Source organism: Phyllostomus discolor, chromosome 3, assembly GCF_004126475.2.
Source record: "Phyllostomus discolor isolate MPI-MPIP mPhyDis1 chromosome 3, mPhyDis1.pri.v3, whole genome shotgun sequence".
In the NCBI taxonomy this organism is placed as follows: Eukaryota; Metazoa; Chordata; class Mammalia; order Chiroptera; family Phyllostomidae; genus Phyllostomus; species Phyllostomus discolor.
In genome coordinates, this window is record NC_040905.2 from 210,365,791 (window position 1) to 210,385,316 (window position 19,526).

The following is a 19,526-nucleotide window of genomic DNA, read 5'->3' on the forward strand; positions in this document are numbered from 1 at the left end:
GTCACACGGCCGTGCAGGACGTGCATGCAGGACGGCGCACTCTGAAACCAGAACTCGGGGGTTGCGCCACAGGCTCTACTGGGGGGGGGGGAACAACCCTGTTTTCTCCCAACCAGCAGGCAGGGAGGCTGTGGTAGAAGGGATGCTGCTGGCGAGCACAAATCTATATTTAAATATAGAATTACGACAAATGTGGGCATCGTGTTACAGGCCAAATTACATAATTCGATTAGAAGGGGAAATGAAAATGTAAATACATTTCTTCTCTTTCCTAAGCCGTGAGTCAGGGGAGCCTGCTCAAAAATCACACCACGGAGCTTCAGAAAAACCCGACGAAACAATAAGGGCATCCTGCAAGTTTTCCGTGGTCTTTTTTTGCTAAATCTTGTAAGAGTCTGTTTAATAGTTCAAGTTCGGCAAATCCATGTCCCCTGAGTCCCTTTTCCTCTCTGCTCGGTCCTTCCCCCACCCCCGTGTGCCCCCCCCCCCCGTCAGCTGTCCTCCTGGTCTTTGTGTTTCTGTCTCCATTTGCTTGTTAGTTCCGTTTGTTCATTAGAGTCCATATATGAGTGAAATCATAGGGTACTTGTCTTCCTCCGACTGGCTTATTTCACTCAGCATAATGTTCTCCGGGTCCATCCATACTGTCGCAAAGGGTAAAATCTTCTCTTTTTTTTGCCCTGGCTGGCATAGCTCAGTGGATTGAGTGTGGGCTGAGAACCAAAGCATCACAGGTTCGATTCCCAGCCAGGGCATATGCCTGGGTTGCAGGCCACGGCCCCCAGCAACCACACACTGATGTTTCTCTCTCTCTCTCTCTCTTTCTCCCTCCCTTCCCTCTCTAAAAATAAATAAATAAATCTTAAAAAAAATCTTCTTCTTTTTTTTATTGCCACATAGTATTCCATTGTGTAAATGTCCCAGAGTTGTTTTATCTACTCATCTACTGACAGACACTTGGGCTGCTTCCCTATCTTGGTGATTGTAGATAATGCTACAATAAACACGGGGGCGCTTGTGTTCTTTCAAATTAGGGTTTGGGGTTCCTTCAGATATATTGCCAGAAGGGGGATCGCTGGGCCGAAAGGCAGTTCCATTTTTAGTTTTTTGAGAGTATCTCCATACAGCTTCCCACAGTGGCCGCACCAGTCTGCACTCCCACCAACAGTGCACGAGGGTCCCCTTCTCCACATCCTCACCAGCTCTTGTTGTTTGTGGATTTATTAAATGACAGTCATTCTGACGGGTGTCAGGTGGGACCTCACTGTGGTTTTCATTTGCATATCTCTGATGACTGGTGTCACCGAGTATCTTTTCATATGTCTACTGGCCATCTGTGTATCCTCTTCAGAAAAGTGTCTGTTCAGGTCCTTTACTCATTTTTTAATTGGGTTGATTGTTGGGGGCAATGAGGGGGGTATAAGGGACTAAATGGTAATGGAAAAAATACAATTAAATTTAAAAAAAAAACCAAAGTACTAGGAAGAGGAAAACAAAAAAAAAATGTTCAGCAAATCCTTCAGCTTCACTCTAATGTCCTTTCTACTATTAAAGTAAATTGAAACGTAAGACCTTGTATATACGACATGTGACACATTTTATGAAATGGTTTCTACACAGTTACCCTTCATTGACAACGAGCCTCGCTGTTAGAAAAAATAGACAAGGACATCAGTGGTTCGTCAAGAAGAAAGTACAAATGACCTAAATGTACGCCAACACGCTCAGCCTCGTTCACACTAAGAGAAATACAAATTCACACTCAGACTTCCCAATTTTTACTTGCTGAGTCGGCACAGAGAGAGAAGATGCGGGGTGGGGGAGGAGCACTGAGGGTCCGGGGGCCGTCAGCAGCGCCACGGGGCCGAGTGCTGGGGGCGGTAAAGGTCCAGCCTCTGAGGAGGGCAACTCGGCAGATCCCACCAACCAGAGCGCTACTTTTAGGAACTTCTCCTCTAGCTGTGCTTGCCCACGGGCATCATTCAAGGTTGTGCATTGCAACTTTGTTCAGAGTTACAAACAATTGGAAACAATCATATGCGTTGCAACTTTGTTCAGAGTTACAAACAATTGGAAACCATCAACACATCCGCTGGTCCAGTGCAACACTGTGAAGCCATACAAAGTGAAAATGAACCTCAGAGCAAACTCCACGACTCAGGGGGGGCACGTGCACACTCAGCTGCTGGGGGAGCACGGAGAAAACACACACCCCTCTGCCCGTGCGTACGTAATCTCTCTCTGGAAGCATGCACAAGAGACTGATGACATTTGTTGTCCCTGGGGAGGCGGATACTGCACTGTACACCATTTGGCACCTCTGTCATTTCTGGATTTTGAATCATGTGCATGCATTATCTGGTTATGGAAAATCATTTAGTTTTTTGGGTTTTTTTAAAGAAACAGTTGCTGAGGGCAATCAATAGTTGGTGGTCTTATACAGGGCACAGAATTTGTTTTAAGATTACATTAGGAATGGAGCCCTACGCCATCTTGAATAGATAATAACTAGCAGGTGTCAGCAAACTTTTTCTATAAAGGGCCGACCCATAAATGTTTTAGACTTGCAAATAGGTCACGCTCACATGGTGTCTGTTAAAACTAAGCAACCGCCACTGGTCTGCAAACAGACAATACACAGATGAGTGGATGTTGGATGTTTATTCCAATAAAACTTTACGAAACTGGGCCGTGATGGTCTGGGGCAAGGAGCCTGTCTGGTTGAATTTGCCCTGTTGTGGGTTCGGCCCTGACCTCAGATAAAGTCCCAGGAGAAGTTTTTCCAGGGTTTTGAATTCACAGTAATGGATGTGAACATTCTAGCAGCAGCTTGATGATCATGCATGACTTTAAAAAAAAAAACAAACAAACAAAAAACGAAAAACCAGGCAGTGGATGGCTTTGGCGCCGGGCTGTGCGGGCTGCCAGCCACTGACCTAGAAACCAAAGTCCCGATCATCTTCTCCTATGACGAAAATAAGTTGCCCATTTTTCCCCTCCAATGCAGAGAAGAATAAAAAGTATTTAATGACAAATGTCTCCCCCAAAAGATCATGTGGCCTCTCAATACCACAACTGCTCTTTGCAGCAGCTACCTGTAGACTATGCTCTGGTCACCTCTCCACGCTGTGACTATGTTCCTGCCTCAGGGCCTTTGCACTCGCCAGGAAGAGCTGCTCCCAGGCCCCCGCACGCCTGCCTCCTCCCTGACCCTCCATTCTCAAGCAGGGGGCTTTCCCTGGCCAGTCTAGCCAGGTAACCCCCGCCCGTCCATGCTCCACTGCATTACTGGTTTTACTTCCTTGGGATGAAAAACTCTGTCTTTAAGACATTTACTTCGTCGGGCATTTGCATGCAGCCTCTTTTCCACAGCGAGAAGTGAGCACCTCAGGCCCAAGCACTTCCTGTGTCTCGATCATTAGTGTCCCCTGAACCCTGTGGACACGCTGTTAGCTGTCCTGTTGGGGATCAAGGCCCTCTCACGGGCCTGTGCAAACGCATTACTCTCCCCGAAGCCCTGTGACCAAGTGTCTTCCCTTAGACCCGTGCCCCGTTCATTCTCTCTTCCTACAACTACTTCCCGAGCACCCAAGGTGGGCCAGGGCCGTTGCATACCACCAGGTACATTAGCGCACACCCTTGGAGCCCTGCCCTGGAGGGGCTTACACTCTGGCAGGGAAGGAGCGGGAGGCGATGAGCAATAAACACAACAGACCAGGAAACTGGAGAGAATGTTAGAAAGCCACCAGGGCTGTGGAAAAACTGAACAGCACAGCAGATGACATCTGGACAAAGACTTCAGGGCCAAGGGGCCGCTGGCCACGCGGCTCCTGGAGGGGGTGAATAATCAGGTGGCCTCCGTAGGGAAAGGCCAGTACAGCCCCCGGGGCGACAGCACGCCCAGCAGGTACAGGACACAGCGAGGAGGCCGGTGCGGTTCCAGCAGACAGGAGGAGGAAGGGGGAGGAACGGCGGGGGGACCCGAGCATGTCGGACTTCGCAGGACATCCCCCTGCAGGGGGTCTTGGATTTACTCTGAGTGACATGGGGAGACAGTGGCGGTTTGGACAGAGGAGCGCCGTGATGGGCTGCCCGGTGGGAAACAGGCAAGAGGGGGAGAGGGTGGACCAGGGGGATCTAGTTAGGGGACTAATGACCCAGGCCTTGGTGGCGGGGGGAGGCAATGAGCAGTTGGACCCCGGATCAGTCTGGAATGGAGAGTCACCAGGACTCGCTGCCCTTGGATGGGGCGGGGCCCAGGGCGGGGGAATCCGGGAGCCGAAGGCGGCTGTGGGGTGTCTGAGCCCAGGGAGGAGGCGTGCAGGCGCCCTCGAGCGAGTGGGGGAGCGCTGGGCTGTGGAGACGCACGTTTCCAGTGAGCGGTGGGGCTCAGCTTCCGACGTTACATGGCAGTGTCTTGCAGACATCCAGGCGGAGATCTGTGGACTCGGTCTGGAGTTCAGAAGGGAGGTCAGCGTGAAGGCACACATCCATTTGCCAGCCGTGGCCTTAGAGATGTAGGCCGGATGCGGAGGGGGGAGCAGCTCCGCTGCTGCCACAGTGGATGGGGTCCAGGATGATGAGGACAGAGGACAGGCGGCTGAAACGGTCAGTATGGGTGGGGGTCCCCGGCATCTGCAGGAGCAGAGCTGGCGAGCCGGGGTGAAGGCAGCGAGAGGAGAGCAACGGGAGGGAGGCAGCGAGGCCACTCGTGAGAAGTGTTGCTGCAAAGGGAAGGAAAGCCGAGAGATGCCGAGAGATGGTGGGGGCGGCGGGGAGCGTGAGCTCCAGAGCCACGTTTTCCTAATGATGGGCAACACCGAGGTGCGTGTGCACGCTGATGGGAGCGGTCCAGGAGGGAGCGAGGAGCTGGTGTCGGAGGAGAGAGAGCAGAACCTGGGGCGGGCAGGGTTCTGGGCCAGAGAGCGGGTGAGCCCCAGTGCACAAGAGCAGGGCCTGCCTGGGTTTGCACAGGGGCATAGAGGAGGGGGTGCAGGGCACAGAGACCCTGGGATGTGCGCTGGCAGGCGGCCACTGGAGTGTGAGTCTGAGGGTGGCTTCTCCTGACTTCTCTGGTTTCGCAGTGAGGGGTGGGACAGTCGCTGAGGGTGGAACGGGGGGGTGTTGGGGGCAGATGAAAAAGACACTGTGCAAGAGCCACTCAGGAAAGTGGGAGAGCGAGCCCACCAAGGGTCCACAGCCTCCCGCTGCGGCACGAAGGGCCCAGCTGAGACCTCCGGGTCAAAGGTGAGACGACCCGCCCGATCGGTAATCACTCGGAAGGCATTTATTCAGTTACCCATCTTTTCCTATCGACTTCTCCCAACGAGCACAAATTCAGATACTTCCGGGGGACGTGATGAAGCAAACGTCAATGTTTAAATCCCAGGGAGAGGACTTGCCCAGAGACCAACATCACGGCGGTCACACTGACACACCCTGTCAAGCTGGGAAACGCGATCCACAGAGGGGCAAAGCGGTCGGTGGGGCGCTGGGCAGTTTCACCCCAAGGCTGTCTTGGAATCTGGAGTCTTCTCTATAACCCCCCATTTTGTTAGCCGAGTCCTTGGTTCCCTCACCCAGGGTGACGAGAAAGGGTAGGGAGCCGGTGCATGGTCGGGGGGGCGGGGGTTGGTGGTGAGAGAACGCTCCCCAAATGACACAGACCGGTGCAGAAACCGTAAGAGCCAACTTACCGACATCTAATAACAACCCTCCAAAGCCAAAGGGGATGGTGGACGAAGGCACCAGCCAAGGGGAGTGTGTGTGGTTGAAGAAGAAGAAAGACAACGAGCGCCCTGGCTGGCGTAGCTCAGTGGACTGAGCCCAGGCTGCGAACCAAAGCATCGCAGGTTCGATTCCCAGTCAGGGCACGTGCCTGGGTTGCAGGCCACGGCCCCCAGCAACCGCACATTGATGTCTCTCTCTTTCTCTCTCTTTCTCCCTCCATTCCCCTCTCTAAAAATGAATAAATAAAATCTTTAAAAATAAAAGAGGAAAGACAATGAATAGAGGTAATCCCGTAAGATGAGACCTTATTTTGCCTGAAACCATGCGGAACCCCTTTTCATGTGGAAGACAACGTGTTACGACAAATGGGCAACATTTAAATCATCGACACGAAGCAGCTCGTTCTCAAGCCCTATCTTTGGCTCGAAGAGTCTCAAAATACTAACGAGGCCAGTGTGCCCACGGGGCACTGGACACCCACCCGGGTTCCACGAGGAACAACGAGTATCTCATCGAGCAGTGTCCTCAACGTGGGACTCACTCAGTGGAAAGCAAACTGGTCATCCGTAGAACTGCCCCCACGAACACTTAGGTGCTCGCTTACAGATCGCCACCAGCCCTGAAGAACCCGCATTCTTCAACCACAGGCGACACCCCATCCGTGGACGCTCTTCAGATGAAACAGAAATGCTTCCCCCCAAGTCACTACATCTTTAACACGCCCTACGGCCAACTCCGCCCACCCAGTGGGAGCTCAAGGCTTTGCATGCTACTTCGAGCTCAAGCTTAGTTCTGCCCAAACCGTCAACGCTCTACAGGAAAAGCGTGGATTTCTCAGTCATTTCAACACTGAAGCGGCATCGCGCCCAAAGTGCTTTTCAAACGCTGCCCGAGGGACCTCTCGCAACACCACCGGCGGGAGCAGGCAGCCGCAGAAGCACTCTGGAAGAATCTTTGACCCCGTCCACTCTAACTACACACACACACACACAAAGCCTCTGACCCTCAGTTCCACTCAGTTCAGGGGTACGCTGCAGCCCCGAATCGGAGACAAGCAACCGCCTCGTCCCCGGGAGACCAGACGGGAGAACGGATGGGCCGGGGCAGGCTCACAGACCGAAATCCCGAAACTGGCGGAAGAAACCAGCTCCCGCCACGGTCACCGGCAGGCAAGAGTCTCGCCAACGTCACGGAGCAGAGTGACACCAAAGACAACCACCGCCTAACAAGTGAGCGCGTTTGCACAAGGTTCAGAAACAGGCGGGGCGGAACCCAGGCTGTGAGAAGCCCGCAGAGCGGTCGGCCACCTTGGGCACGGACGGTGGTGAAGGGGAAGGGGTCGGGGTCCTCCAAGGCCAGTAGCTTTCTGTCCCCTCGCCTGGAGGCTGGTGACGGGAGTGCGTTCGCTCTGAAAATTCTGGAGCCACACACTCAGGATGTGTATGCACACTTCTCTCTATGGAAGTTATAGTTTAATACAAAGATTTCTGAAAAAAAAAAAATCAGCTGCTCCAAAAATGAGAAAGCATTCTTTAAAAAAAATGAGCTTAAAAGCAATCAGCTTGTTTTTATGTTTATTGTTTTGTGAAAATTACTTTCCCATACTAAAAACAATCATTCCTATTGAACTATCATCTTACACGTACTGGAAGAAGAACCATCTAAAGGGTTACACATGTGTACTATAAAATAAGAGCATCAATCATCCTCACACCCGTTGCGCAGGTAACGGACACGTAACCTTTCTCCATGGCAACTTACCTGAGTTGCTTTGCATAGCTGAGTTCGATCTCTGTCCTTTCCTTGACAAACTTGATGTATTTCTCAAGAATGTCGATGCCCCACTGTGTGTGTTTTTCTAAGTTGTCGAATTGATCCTGTTTAAAAAGAGAGACAGAGAGAGAGAGCGCTTATTTCCTTTCTCTGTGATGAAGAGAATTTCAGTGGGCAGTCCTCTCAACAACACATCGCTACACAGAGAGCCGTTCTAATCTTTTCCATGATTGTGCTCGGGTGCTTTTGTGAGGAGCGGCTGGAAGTCGACATTACCAAATTTGGTTGGAAAACTGCCTCGGGTTCTGAACTCTGACCCATCTGCCCATGCTCTCTATCCCCATTAGAAACATGTCCTCGGATATGATTAATGTCCCGGCACAAAGGAAAATCTCTGTATCAGATACTGGCAGCTGAGAGGTGACACGCCCCCCCCCGCCCCCCTCCCCATGCACACACACTAACTCAGTCACACTATTAGCACCTTAACAGTTGTCTCTGAGTGATCACTCAGAACAGCCCGTTGAAACGTGGGGCCAGGCTATGGGGCGGAAAGAGTTACAAATACTGCTTTCCTCAAACCGATACATAAAATAGCTCACATGGACTTGATTCACACAGGCCAAGCCCGTGGACAGGGGACGGCACTGGGAGCTGGGGAAACAGAATGAACAGAAATACAGCTCAGTTTGCATCGAGTGTTGGGGTTCCTGGTCTGCAAGAATGGAAAAGGGGGGGTGCGGAATCCAGCCACAGCTACCGCAAAGGCAGGGACACGCCCGGGGAGCAGGCGGCCTTGTCCTGCGGGAGCACAGGGTGGGTAGGGTGCGAGGGAGTGAGAGGAGGTGGGTGAGAGGACCAGCCCCAGCCCCGGCCTGACTACCCAAGGCCTCGAATGCCGAGCTCAGGCTCCCCGGTGGGCACCAGTGAGCCGCTGAAGGGCTCGAGAGGCGGGTGGCACAGCCACACACGTGTTCGGAAGGACCGGAAGACTGAAGGTGGGAAACTGTTCCAGTTCAAACGAGGGAAAATGTGGGCTGAGGGAAGGATTTTGCTGATCGAGGGACTGGCTGGGTGAGGAGGCCGGGAAGGGATGAAGGAGAGGGAGGGTTCCAGAGGGTGACCTCCTGCTTCTGCTTCCTGTGACGACATGGAGGGAGGGGCAGCGGCTGGGGGAGAAGTGACGTGGAGAACGTTGGAAACGCAGGTCTGTGGGTTCAGAGCTCCAGGAGGGAGGCCAGGGAGCTGGTGGACAGGTGCAGCGGCCAAGGATGAGAAGGCCAAGGGCTGGGGCGGCTCGGCCCCCGGTCCGTCTGTGCAGGGGCCCGGCCCGGAGGGAGAGCCCCGCAGGGGTATCCGGGCAAAGAGAGGGCTGGTGCGACACCACGGGGAGGAGGGGATAGCGAACGAGGCCAAGACGGGACGTTCGGTGCCTCCAACAGGTGACAGTATATGGTGGGGGTGAGGGCTCTGCACCCAGCTCTGGGACTCCCCAGGGAAAGGCCACCACACAGCGCACGGTGACAGTCATTCGCCTGCCAGATGCAGACACGATCCCTACCCAATGGCACGAATCAGCCGCGAGGGTCAGCGAGATGAGCACGTGCCGGAGCAAACACGGAAACGCACGGCTGTCACCGAGTCCATCACAGGCACACGCAACCTGCCGGGGCGCGCCCAGCCTCACCCCACCCACCGCCCGCCGCCCGCCGCCCGCCTTCAATTCCAGCGTCTCCGGCCTTCACCCTGCCACGGTGCTTCCATTCCGCTTCCCACTCAAAGCGGCACAAACCGGAAAATCAGTCCCCGTCCCCCGTGAGCCCAGCCTGGGTGGGAGCGGGCAGGCGGGGCAGGGTCAAACAACGCTTCTTCTCAGACGGGGGAGATGCAGTTCTCAAGGGCTTCCTCCACCTGCTCCCGCCCCCCCCCCCGCCCCCCCCCGCCCACGGGACAGCTGGGGAGATCCAGCCGAGAAATTGAGGTTTTGTTCTACCAGCGTGCTTTTCTCATTAAAAACAATCACTGCAAAATGTCTTTGTGTCTGACCATTTTTTTCACGGTCTCATATAAAACGAGGGACGCACATGTAAGGTGTCCGTGGGTCCGACAATTCCACAAGCTCCCAGATTCCCTTTCAAGAGTCGCCGCCGCCCAGGGAGATTATTTATTTATGTTATCTCTGAGGATGAGGGCAAATGGGCAGTGTAAACAGAAGACCAGGAGCCTCTCTGCACCACTCGAGAGGACGAGGACACAAATAATTCAAGTGTAATCATCCCCCCCCCCCCCCGGCAGTTTCCTCTCCCTCCTTGTGGTTATTCTCGGGCAACCGTCGTCTGAAAACATGAAAATGGAAAATTCCACCTCCCTTGGTCGCGTCACGCAGGCACGGTGTCATCTCGCCTCATCCCGAGAAGGGTGAGTCCAGGACAGCGAGAGATTTGGAGAGGCAGAGAGAGGCGCCGTGTTGACAGGACTTCCATTACCACGTGTTACTGATGGTTCTGTGGGGTTGCTCATGAGTGCTGCTCTCTGGCTGTGCCTCACTTACAAGTTAAACCTTATCACAGGCATGTAGTGTGTAGGAAAAGTCATAGCGTAGACAGGGTTCGGTGCCGTCCGGGCCCAGGCAACCCCTGGGGTCCTGGGTTGCATTCCCCGCGGATACCGGGGGACGGCTGTAAGGATTCCAAATCGTCCGTCCCTAGCTTTTCAGAGCAAGGTTCCCTTAACGCTTTCTGCTAATCAGCAAGCCTTTGTTAACTTAGTTTCATAGCGATCATATTTATTTAGAAATTCTTTTCCACACACACCCCTTTGAGAGCCCCCTCTCTGTGTAATTTCCCACCTTCTCTATAAAGCCTTGGCTACTTTCAACACTCCTGCCTGTAACAATCTAAGTCTGTCTCGTTTTAAAGATTTTTATTTATTTATTTTTAGAGAGAGGGGAAGGGAGGGAGAAAGAGAGGGGGGAAACGTCAGTGTGTGGTTGCCTCTCACACGCCCCCCCCACTGGGGACCTGGCCCACAACCCAGGCGGGTGCCCTGACCTGGGAGCGAACCCCCAACCCTTTGCTCAGCGGGGTGATGTTCCAACCCACTGAGCCAGGCTGGTTGGGCTACCTTCATATTTTTCCCTATTCCATTGTGTTTGCAATCCTTTTTTTTTAGCCCTAACGTATGCAATATAAAGCATCAGCTTCCGATACCAAAACCTTTTTAAAAAAGATCTACATTGGAGTTGAATTCACCTTAAAAATGCTGGCCGAACCCCACCTGTGTGTTTTTACTAAAGGTATCGGCATCCGGGAGCATTCTGCAAGCTGTAATGAAACACTTGCTAAAATAACAGGGTCCACGCGAGAGAGGAGAGCCGCACGACCAAGCCTTCCTGGCCCAGAGAAGCAAGGGCCTGCCTGCGCGGGAGCCCGGCCCTGCGCGGCGGGATCAGCCCCGAGAGGCAAGGGCCTGCCTGCGCGGGAGCCCCGCCCAGGGCGCGGGAACGCAGGGTGTGGGGGACGCAGGCGGGGCGGTGCCTCCCCCTGCCGCCCGGCCCGGGCCTCGGGGATCACCGAGGCATGAACCTTTCTGACAGAAGCTAAAAGGAAATTCGAAACAGATGAAAAACTAATCAACCCACTCACATTCTTGCCTAAAATGTGGAAAACTTAATGGAAAACAAAATTCCACATCTTTAAAAAAATAGCCTTTGCAACTCGGGGAGGGCGCCAGCCCCCAGGGGGAGGGCCTGCACCCCCTACCCGGTTGATGTCACATGACCGCAGTTCAGAAGACCCCCCTTGGCCCCGTTAAAAATCATTAGGGCCCCCAAAATCTTTTCGTTTACCTGGGTTGCAGCTGCCAGTATTTACGCTATCAGAAATGGAAGATTGGTGTTTTTATTTAAATTCATTTAAAAAGACCATAAATTCATTGCATGTTAACAATAAATGACAACTTTTTTTTTTTCCAAAACAAAACTGAAAACTGGAAAGTGAAAAACCAGCGAGAAGCATGGCGTCGGCTGGTGTCTCTGCAAACCCCTTTGACGTCTGGCCCCCGCGGAAGACACGTGGGTGGTCACGGGGGCTTCCATGTCCAGTGTGTTGTGTGAGCCCTCCCTCGGGCCGAGGACCACGGGAGAACACTCCACACAGCTACGCAGTTAGAAGGCAGAGGAGAAGTTCAACAGCCTTCTTAGGTAAAGGCGGGTATTCTCACTCAATGCCGCATCAAAACTCGACCAGTACTGGTCGCTCAGAGGCTAGTGGCATCGTGCGACCTGAAACCCTGGCAACGAGTCTTTCATACTTGGTTACCATAAAGGGCGTCAGGCTGCCGTGCACTTTGAATGGGTCCTTGGCCTGTGTGGATTGTAAGACACACGCGCTGGTCGTTTAAGGAATATTATTTCATTAACATACCGTGTTCTGCAGCCCATAACGCGCACCCACGTGTGGCGTGCATCGTACACGGGATTATCACACCCATTGTTATCCCCCCATGGCATGCGATCACCACTCCCACATATACCGTGCATTCTTATTTTTCCCTCAAAAAATGTGGGCAAAAAAAGTGTGCATTATACAGAGCAAACCACAATATGCAGATTTTCCAAGTGTTAGCACACTTCATTGTGAAATACTTAAAAAATCACATTTGTTTATATCACTACTCATGTCATCTCATCTGATGAGTCAAACTATTTGCAAGCTGTCACACTCACAGTGGCAAATACATATTCTCCAAAACTCCGGTTTTCCCTTAAAAGCTAGAAGTCAATCACGGGCAACAAACATCGAGAGTGGTTTCCTTGTGGGGACGGGCTCCCTTCATTCATTTTGAGAGAGTCTGCCAGATTCTCGAGGGCCTGCCTGTCAACCTTTGTTTGAGGCACAAATGGTGTCCCATGAAAAAAAGGGGCTAGTTCCGCTCGCAGCGCAGTCGGTAGGGGATTTGGGGAAGTGCCAGGTGCTGCCAGCACGGTCCCCATCTGGTCACACACACTGTCAAGAAGATACACCCGAGGGTTAAGACGAATACAAAATGCCAACGGTCGCAGAAAAATAAAACAAAAAATAATCATTTTTCTTTGGCCTGAAAAATGGAAGATGAAGTTGAACCACTACCAAAAAAAAAAAAAAAAAAGGGAGTGGTTGAGATTTAATACAAGTAATAATCTCTACTGTCTCGTCAAGGTCACTTTTAAATAAAAGACAGATTTTTTTAACAGCTAGGGTGCTGGGCACAGCAACCACCGGCAGCTTGGAGCCAGGGCCCGGATCCACGCCAAGGCGCCAGCAGGCCGCCCCGCTGCCGCTCCCGCGCCGTCTCGGCTGCCGGCGTCCACATGGTGAAAAAGGCAACGTCACCATGAAGACGGCTTTCACCTGGTGGTCTCTGGGAGGGAGCTTCGAGAACCTCCGGAGGCCCCCGGGGACCCCACCTGAAGAACCGCGACCCGGTGACGCAGGCTGCGAAATCTCTGTTTGAAAGCTGCACTTTGCCGCAGATGGAGGAGGCCAGAGAATCCATGACCTAATGGAAAATCCTGTTTAATTTATAAGGGCCCACTATAGATAGACTCAACAATGAGCTGTGCCATTCCCGAGAGGACTGCAAGGGGACGCTTCCCAGCGGCTGGGTACAACCTGACAGGCACCCTCCAGGAAGCCCCCCCGCCCCCCAAAGCCCTCTCCTGACCTATCACCACTGACTGGGGTCACACCACCCGGAGGTTTGCACCAGCAGTGTTCAGCTGCTAGGGGCTGGTGGAGCCCACGAGACAAGTGAGGCACGTGCAGCTGCCTTAGCCAACCCACCACCGCTGCATCTCACAAGGATTTCCGGGCCTGGTTTCATGCTCCACACGGCGATTGAGCCCCTTTCTGCACTGCAGGTTGAGCCAGAACAGTAGGAACCATGGCAGTGGCTTAGGTCATCACACCTTCATCCGAGTTCCCAAAGAACCACCAAGTTCAACACCAACAGATTCCGCCCTCAGGTGCCTACAGCACGAACCCATCAGCCTCATCAGCCGCGGGGAAGGCGGGTCTCTCTAGCTGGGGACAGAATGGTTATTCTTGGCTCTTCAGGAAATCGTCTGACATCTGATTGTTTTCATTCAAACTGTGCAAACGAGCTGACACGGGAACTGCACTCAGAGGAGCTAGTTTGTTACTTGGAGATGAGGAGACCCAGATGGGCCACAAGAAGATTTTCCTCCAAAGTGGAGGTCAAGGTTTCGTGGGGTCGTTCCAGTCACTGAAAAGTGGACTGAGCTGACACTAATTCAAAATCCCTGGAATAGGCCAGTCTAGTAAGGAGCGGAGTGGCTAAAGCTACAACACCTCTCTGTAAATGGCTCGGAGGCAGAGAAAGGGGCCAGCTCACCTCCACAGCAACCCCCCCCCGCCCCCCCCCCCCCCCCCCCCCGAGCAGGCAGGGTCCCCACCCGGGAGGGGGCCCTTCCTTCCGTATCGCAGGCTCCACTTCCGTCCGTGCCGTCTGGACCACAGCTTCAGGATACTCTTTACTTTGGATAAATCCACTTTTCTAAGGACTTGGACTCTTTGAGAAGCAGACCTCAAATGGCTCTATTTAAACAGAATCCCTTGGGAGGACACGACTGGTATTAGCTTCCTCTTATCTTTGAGAGAAAAGTGTCAGAAGGTATAGATTTACCCAGAGTAAATGTAACAAAAGCTCCACTTAAAATGTTCTAAAAAATCAATTTGGGCCTGCATATGAAAGTGGCTGTGTATATAAAAACAAACAAACAAACAAAAAAGGTTTATAAAACTTCGGAAACAAAAATACATCATCACAAATACCACCTGAAATCCTAGTTCTCAAAGTTTTTACAGACACTTGAATTCATGCCCGTGGACAAAGTAAGAATCTCTCTTGTACACTGAATTGAAAGCAGAAATACCCACATACACAGTTTCAACGTAAAAGCGTCAAGCCTTGACGTGTTGGCACATAGGTGCCCAGAGTGACGACGGCACTGTTTGCCCACAGAGAGAACGGAGAGAGGATGAAAGGAAGAATTAAGGGGCTCCTTTCCAGGAGCACAGGCACCTCCTGTGCTGACGGTCCAAGCAGGTGCAGGCTGGGGCTGGGGCTGGGGCTGGGGCAGGGGCAGGGGCTGGGGCTGGGGCTGGGGCAGGGGCAGGGGCAGGGGCAGGGGCAGGGGCAGGGGCAGGGGCTGGGGCAGGGGCAGGGGCTGGGGCTGGGGCAGGGGCTGGGGCTGGGGCTGGGGCAGGGGCAGGGGCTGGGGCTGGGGCTGGGGCAGGGGCAGGGGCTGGGGCTGGGGCAGGGGCTGGGGCTGGGGCTGGGGCTGGGGCAGGGGCAGGGGCTGGGGCTGGGGCTGGGGCAGGGGCTGGGGCAGGGGCAGGGGCAGGGGCTGGGGCTGGGGCTGGGGCAGGGGCAGGGGCTGGGGCTGGGGCAGGGGCAGGGGCCAGGTGAAGGTGGGCAGTGAAGGGGGAGAAATGGCCGACCTCTGTAATAGTGTCAACCATGAAACGTTTTTAATAAACATGTGAATTAAGATTTAAATTAAAATGAAAAACAAGTAGACGCAGATCCCGCAAAGCCATATTCTGCATTCATCCACCGTTTCTGAGACGGGTCCATGAGTCAGGATGGGTGGTGCGGTCCCCAAAGCCGGAGCCCGGGACACGAGGGACAGAGCAGCGGCTCCAGCCCCCCCCCCCCCCCCCGCCCCGCACAGGCCTCGGCGGGCGCGAAGACGATGGATTGTCAGAAAGGGAAACACGTGTGGAGACGGTTTCCCAGCCCTGGGAACCTCCCTCAAGTGCATGTCTACACGCAGCCCGCCACACGGCCGGGTACAGACGGACGCATGGCCGCGGCATCCGGGCACGACCCGATGGGGTGTGTTTCTGCTGGAAAAGTGAAAACACCAAGGACTCGGTCTGTGTTTATGATTCTTCCCAGAGCGGCATTCTCAACACAGGTGGTCAGAACGTCCACAAACCCAGGATGAAAATGCATGTGTGCGTTTAAAACAAAACAAAACCTTAAAAAAAAAGCCAACGGCCTACGGACGAAGCCAGGGGGACAGGAAGACGGTGGAGAGGCACGCAGCACATAAAAAGCTGCATTTTCACTGTGTTACCACGGTGATTATATTGTCTAAAAGGGCAATAAGGAGGCTGACGTCGGATGGCAGCAAAGGCCGGGCGCGGGGAGCGGCCGCGGCGGGGCTGAGGGCGGGGGTGCGTCCAGCCCGGGACGCGGTCCTGGACATCACCTCCTCAAACGGACACAGAGGGCGAGAAACGCAACTCAGGGAACAGGCACCAGGGTTGGAGTGAGCAGGGTGGGGTCTGCGTGGACGAGATGGGGAGGGGGGACGGGGGACGGCCCGCCCTCCTTCGAGAAGCCGCCCTGAGCGCCGGGCCTGTGTCCACGTTCTCGGGACACCTTGGCCACTCTCGGTTCCCCTCTCCGCGCCCCTGGACACCGTGGAGGCGACACAAACAGGCGTCTTCTGTGACTGCCCCAAATCTGCTGAGTGAACAAGATCAAGAAGGAGGGTTTCAAGGACAAACATTTTAAAGAGTGCTTCCTTCTTCTTTATTAAAAATAAAAAAATAGCCCTGGCTGGCGTAGCTCAGTGGATTGAGTGTGGGCTGCGAACCAAAGTGTCGCAGGTTCAATTCCCAGTCAGGGCACATGCCTGGGTTGCGGGCCATGACCCCCAGCAACCGCACATTGATGTTTCTCTCTCTCTCTCTTTCTCCCTCCCTCCCCTCTCTAAGAAATAAATAAATAAAATCTTTAAAAAATAATAAGATAATAAATAAAAAATAAAAAACCCACTGCCCTGGCCAAGTAGCTCAATGGGTTGGAGTGTAGTCCAGATGCACCGAGGTTGCAGGTTCGATCCCTAGTCAGGGCACATACAGGAGTCAACCGGTAGATGTGTGGATGGATGGAACGACAGATCAATGTCTCTCTTTCTCTCTCTCATCAATAAATAATTTTTTTAAGAACCCATTAATTTTTAAAATGATCTTAAAGATTCCTCCTCCAAAGAGGCATTGTCAAATACCCCAACCAGAAGAGGAAAAGAAGGGAGAATGACGAGGCTTGTACAAGCTCGGTTCAGAAGGCTGGGCTCCCTCGTCATCGTGGTGGGCCGGGTCAGTGCTCATGAAAGACAGAAACTAGTCACGGGGGCAAAACCTCGCTCGTGATAAGAAAAAGAAACGCTGTCTCCCCATGACAGAACACGGGGGGAGGGGCTCAGCCAAGCTGTGATTGCATGATGAGGGTCTTTTCCCGCAAACCTTCAGTGTCCTGAGTGTCTGCCTCCGACCCAGAACGGAACCTTCTCCCTCAGCTCCTGCGTCCCATGCACCGGCCTGGACGAGCGCGGCCATCTGAATGTGCGCTGGGCTCCTCCCGGAGCCTGCTCAGTCAGCAGACACAAGGGTTTGGTCACCTCCCCCGGCCGCAGCTGTCCCCCAGCCCTTTCCACCCTGGAGACCTAGCCTCAGCCTCTCGAACACCCTACGCTGATCCCGGCAGGTGACTGCCCCCCTCAGGAGCCGAGTTCAAGACCAGGCCAAGGGCGGAAGGACACAGAGAGGGAGCCAGGGGGGAACCACACTCTCAATACCAGGAGGGACTCTGAAGGCCATCCAAAGCCTTAAAGAACAGCAAAGTGTAGAGGCTACATTTTTAATGAGAAAAAGCCAGATTTTTAAAGACCCGACTTGTTTCTAAACTCTGTGAGTAATTCCAGGTATGTATGTGAGTGTGTTGCGGGGGGAGGATACAAAGTATTACAGAAATATCATAGAAAAAATAATTTTTTAAACCCATTGGTGATAGAAAAGATTTTCCAAACACTTAGGAATTAACTCACGATTTTAAGGACAGAGGGGTAAGCAGACACATAGGTACTGTCCCCTGGGAAGGCAAGGGGTCCCACTCTCAACCCCACTGCCCCGGTTGAGCATCCGACCCAAAGGGCCGACATGACAGGCGAGGCTGGACCAACAAGGAGCCCCGGAGCCGCGCGTGGCGAACCAGGGGACGCACGCCGGTCTGCAGAGACGAAGATAAAGTGGACAGCTAAGGCAATGTCAGTCTGGGCGTTAGAAATGGGGGTGCTTGTGCGCTTCCAGCAGCTGGCCTGTTCTTGCAGCCCCTGGTTTTGTAAGATGTGCGTTGGAACAGAAAACCTTGGCGGAGAGTCCACTAGCTGGCCCCCAATACATGTCCCATGGGCCCCCCGCCTCTGCTCTGACAAGATCACATTTCCCGCCTCCCTTGCAGCTAGGACATGGCTAACCAGATGTCTGGGGTATCGGTGGGTGGCTGCGGAGAGAGGCTCCCCTCCCTTCTAAACGCCCGTTCTTCCTGACGGGACCTGCTCGTGGCCGCCAGGGACACTGGGAACAGAGGAGACGGAGGGTGGAAAGGACCTGGCGCGCAGACGGAATCACTAAACCTTGACACCAGTCCCAGAATCGCCCTGCCTGGGGACTCCCTGGCACGGGAGGTACTACAGGGTCCCACAGAGGTAAGGCCTGCTTGGGTGGTCTTGGGAGGGTCATGACACGGGTGCCATAATGTATCCTTTTAATTCCAACGTTTCACCTAAAATGCCTCACGGTGTGCTTGAGTGGGATTCCGCGAGGTTACAGGAGGACATGCTTACGATTCTGCAGTGACAGATCTGGTGCATGAAGAAGGGGCGTTCTCCGTGCCGGACCCTGCCCATGTCCTCGCCTGAGCCACTTCTCTCTGGGTCTTGTGTCACTTTTGGTCTAACCCATTCATTCACCCCCCGTCCCTTCCCAATACACTGCAGCAATCCAGCCAAACTCTGTGCCAGACCTGGGATTCCATCCCGACGGAGAGCCGGGCAGGAGGACACAGACGCGTGGGGCCCAGTCTCACCGTGGAACCAGGGAAGGGCTCTCGGGGGAAGTGATGTTTACACCGAGACAGTAAGTATAAGCAAAGCCCGCAGGCGACCCGGGAGAAGTGAGGACAGAAAGTGGGAGGGGAGAACATTCCAGGCAGAGGGACGAGATGTTGTAAGGGTCCGAGCAAGGACAGAGCACAGCCAGGGGAGGGAAATGAGAGAAATCTGTGGACCTGGAGCGTGAGGACACAGGGTGGGCACAGTGCCATGGGGAGGCGGGGCCTTGGAGACCGCGGCCAGGGTTTCCTAAGACTGGCGAGCTCAGACTGGCGGAGAGCGCCTGCAGCCAACACAATCAATCCTCCCTGCTCCCTCCTCTCCCAGACCCCTCGTGGCTCCCGGCCTGCGCTTTTAAATTATTTAATGAGGTTCAGGGAATATACCATAATCTGTGACTCTGAAAAGGTTTTCTTAAACTACATGAGGCCCACCATTTCATTAAAGAAGAGAAACCTAATTTTTGAGATAAATCAAAATCCTGATTGGCTGATATTTTCCTCTAGCGAGGCCGACAAGCCAAGCCCAGCAGACATTTTAAATTTCATCTTTCCAAACTTTCCCAAGCAACAGAAGATAACGTTTGTGTAATGAAGGGTACGCTTTGGCTTTGGAGCCAGGAGGCCTGGGTTCCAATTCTGACTCAAAGAGCGGCAACTCCTGTTACCTGGGCCAAGGTTCTTTCTCTATTAAGCCTCAGTTTCCCCATCTGAAAAATGGGGAAATAGTCTTCCCCTGCCTGGAACTGGTTCAAATAGCAATGTACATAAGCATGGTAAAATTGCAAGACTTTTAAAAAAGATTTTATTCGTTTATTTTTTTTGGAGACAGGGAAGGAGAGGGAGAAAGAGAGGGAAAGATCCGTGTGTGAGAGATACATGATCAGTTGCCCCTCGCATGCCCCCAACCAGGGACCTGGCCCCCGACCCGGGACCTGGCCCTCAACCCAGGCACGTGCCTTGACTGGGAATCAAACTGGTGACTTTTCAGTTCATAGGACGACGCCCAGTCCACTGAGCCACACCAGGCAGGGCAAAACAGCAAGATTTTATGATTC

At 53.5% G+C, this 19,526-nt stretch overlaps 1 protein-coding gene and 1 non-coding gene across 20 annotated transcripts in view; one reads left to right on the top strand and one right to left on the bottom strand.

Annotated features, from left to right (window-relative positions):
* FNBP1 (formin binding protein 1) overlaps nucleotides 1-19,526 on the bottom strand; it is a 115,391-nt gene that overhangs the window by 65,499 nt on the left and 30,366 nt on the right. For all 19 annotated transcript variants that reach the window (XM_028525748.2, XM_036022359.1, XM_036022358.1 and 16 more), the window contains exon 2: nucleotides 7,492-7,607. In XM_028525748.2, coding sequence (XP_028381549.1) covers nucleotides 7,492-7,607 — 116 coding nt within the window. The remainder of the gene's footprint in view (nucleotides 1-7,491; nucleotides 7,608-19,526) is intronic.
* Nucleotides 2,695-2,859, top strand: LOC114514531. Its single transcript, XR_003686074.1, has one exon.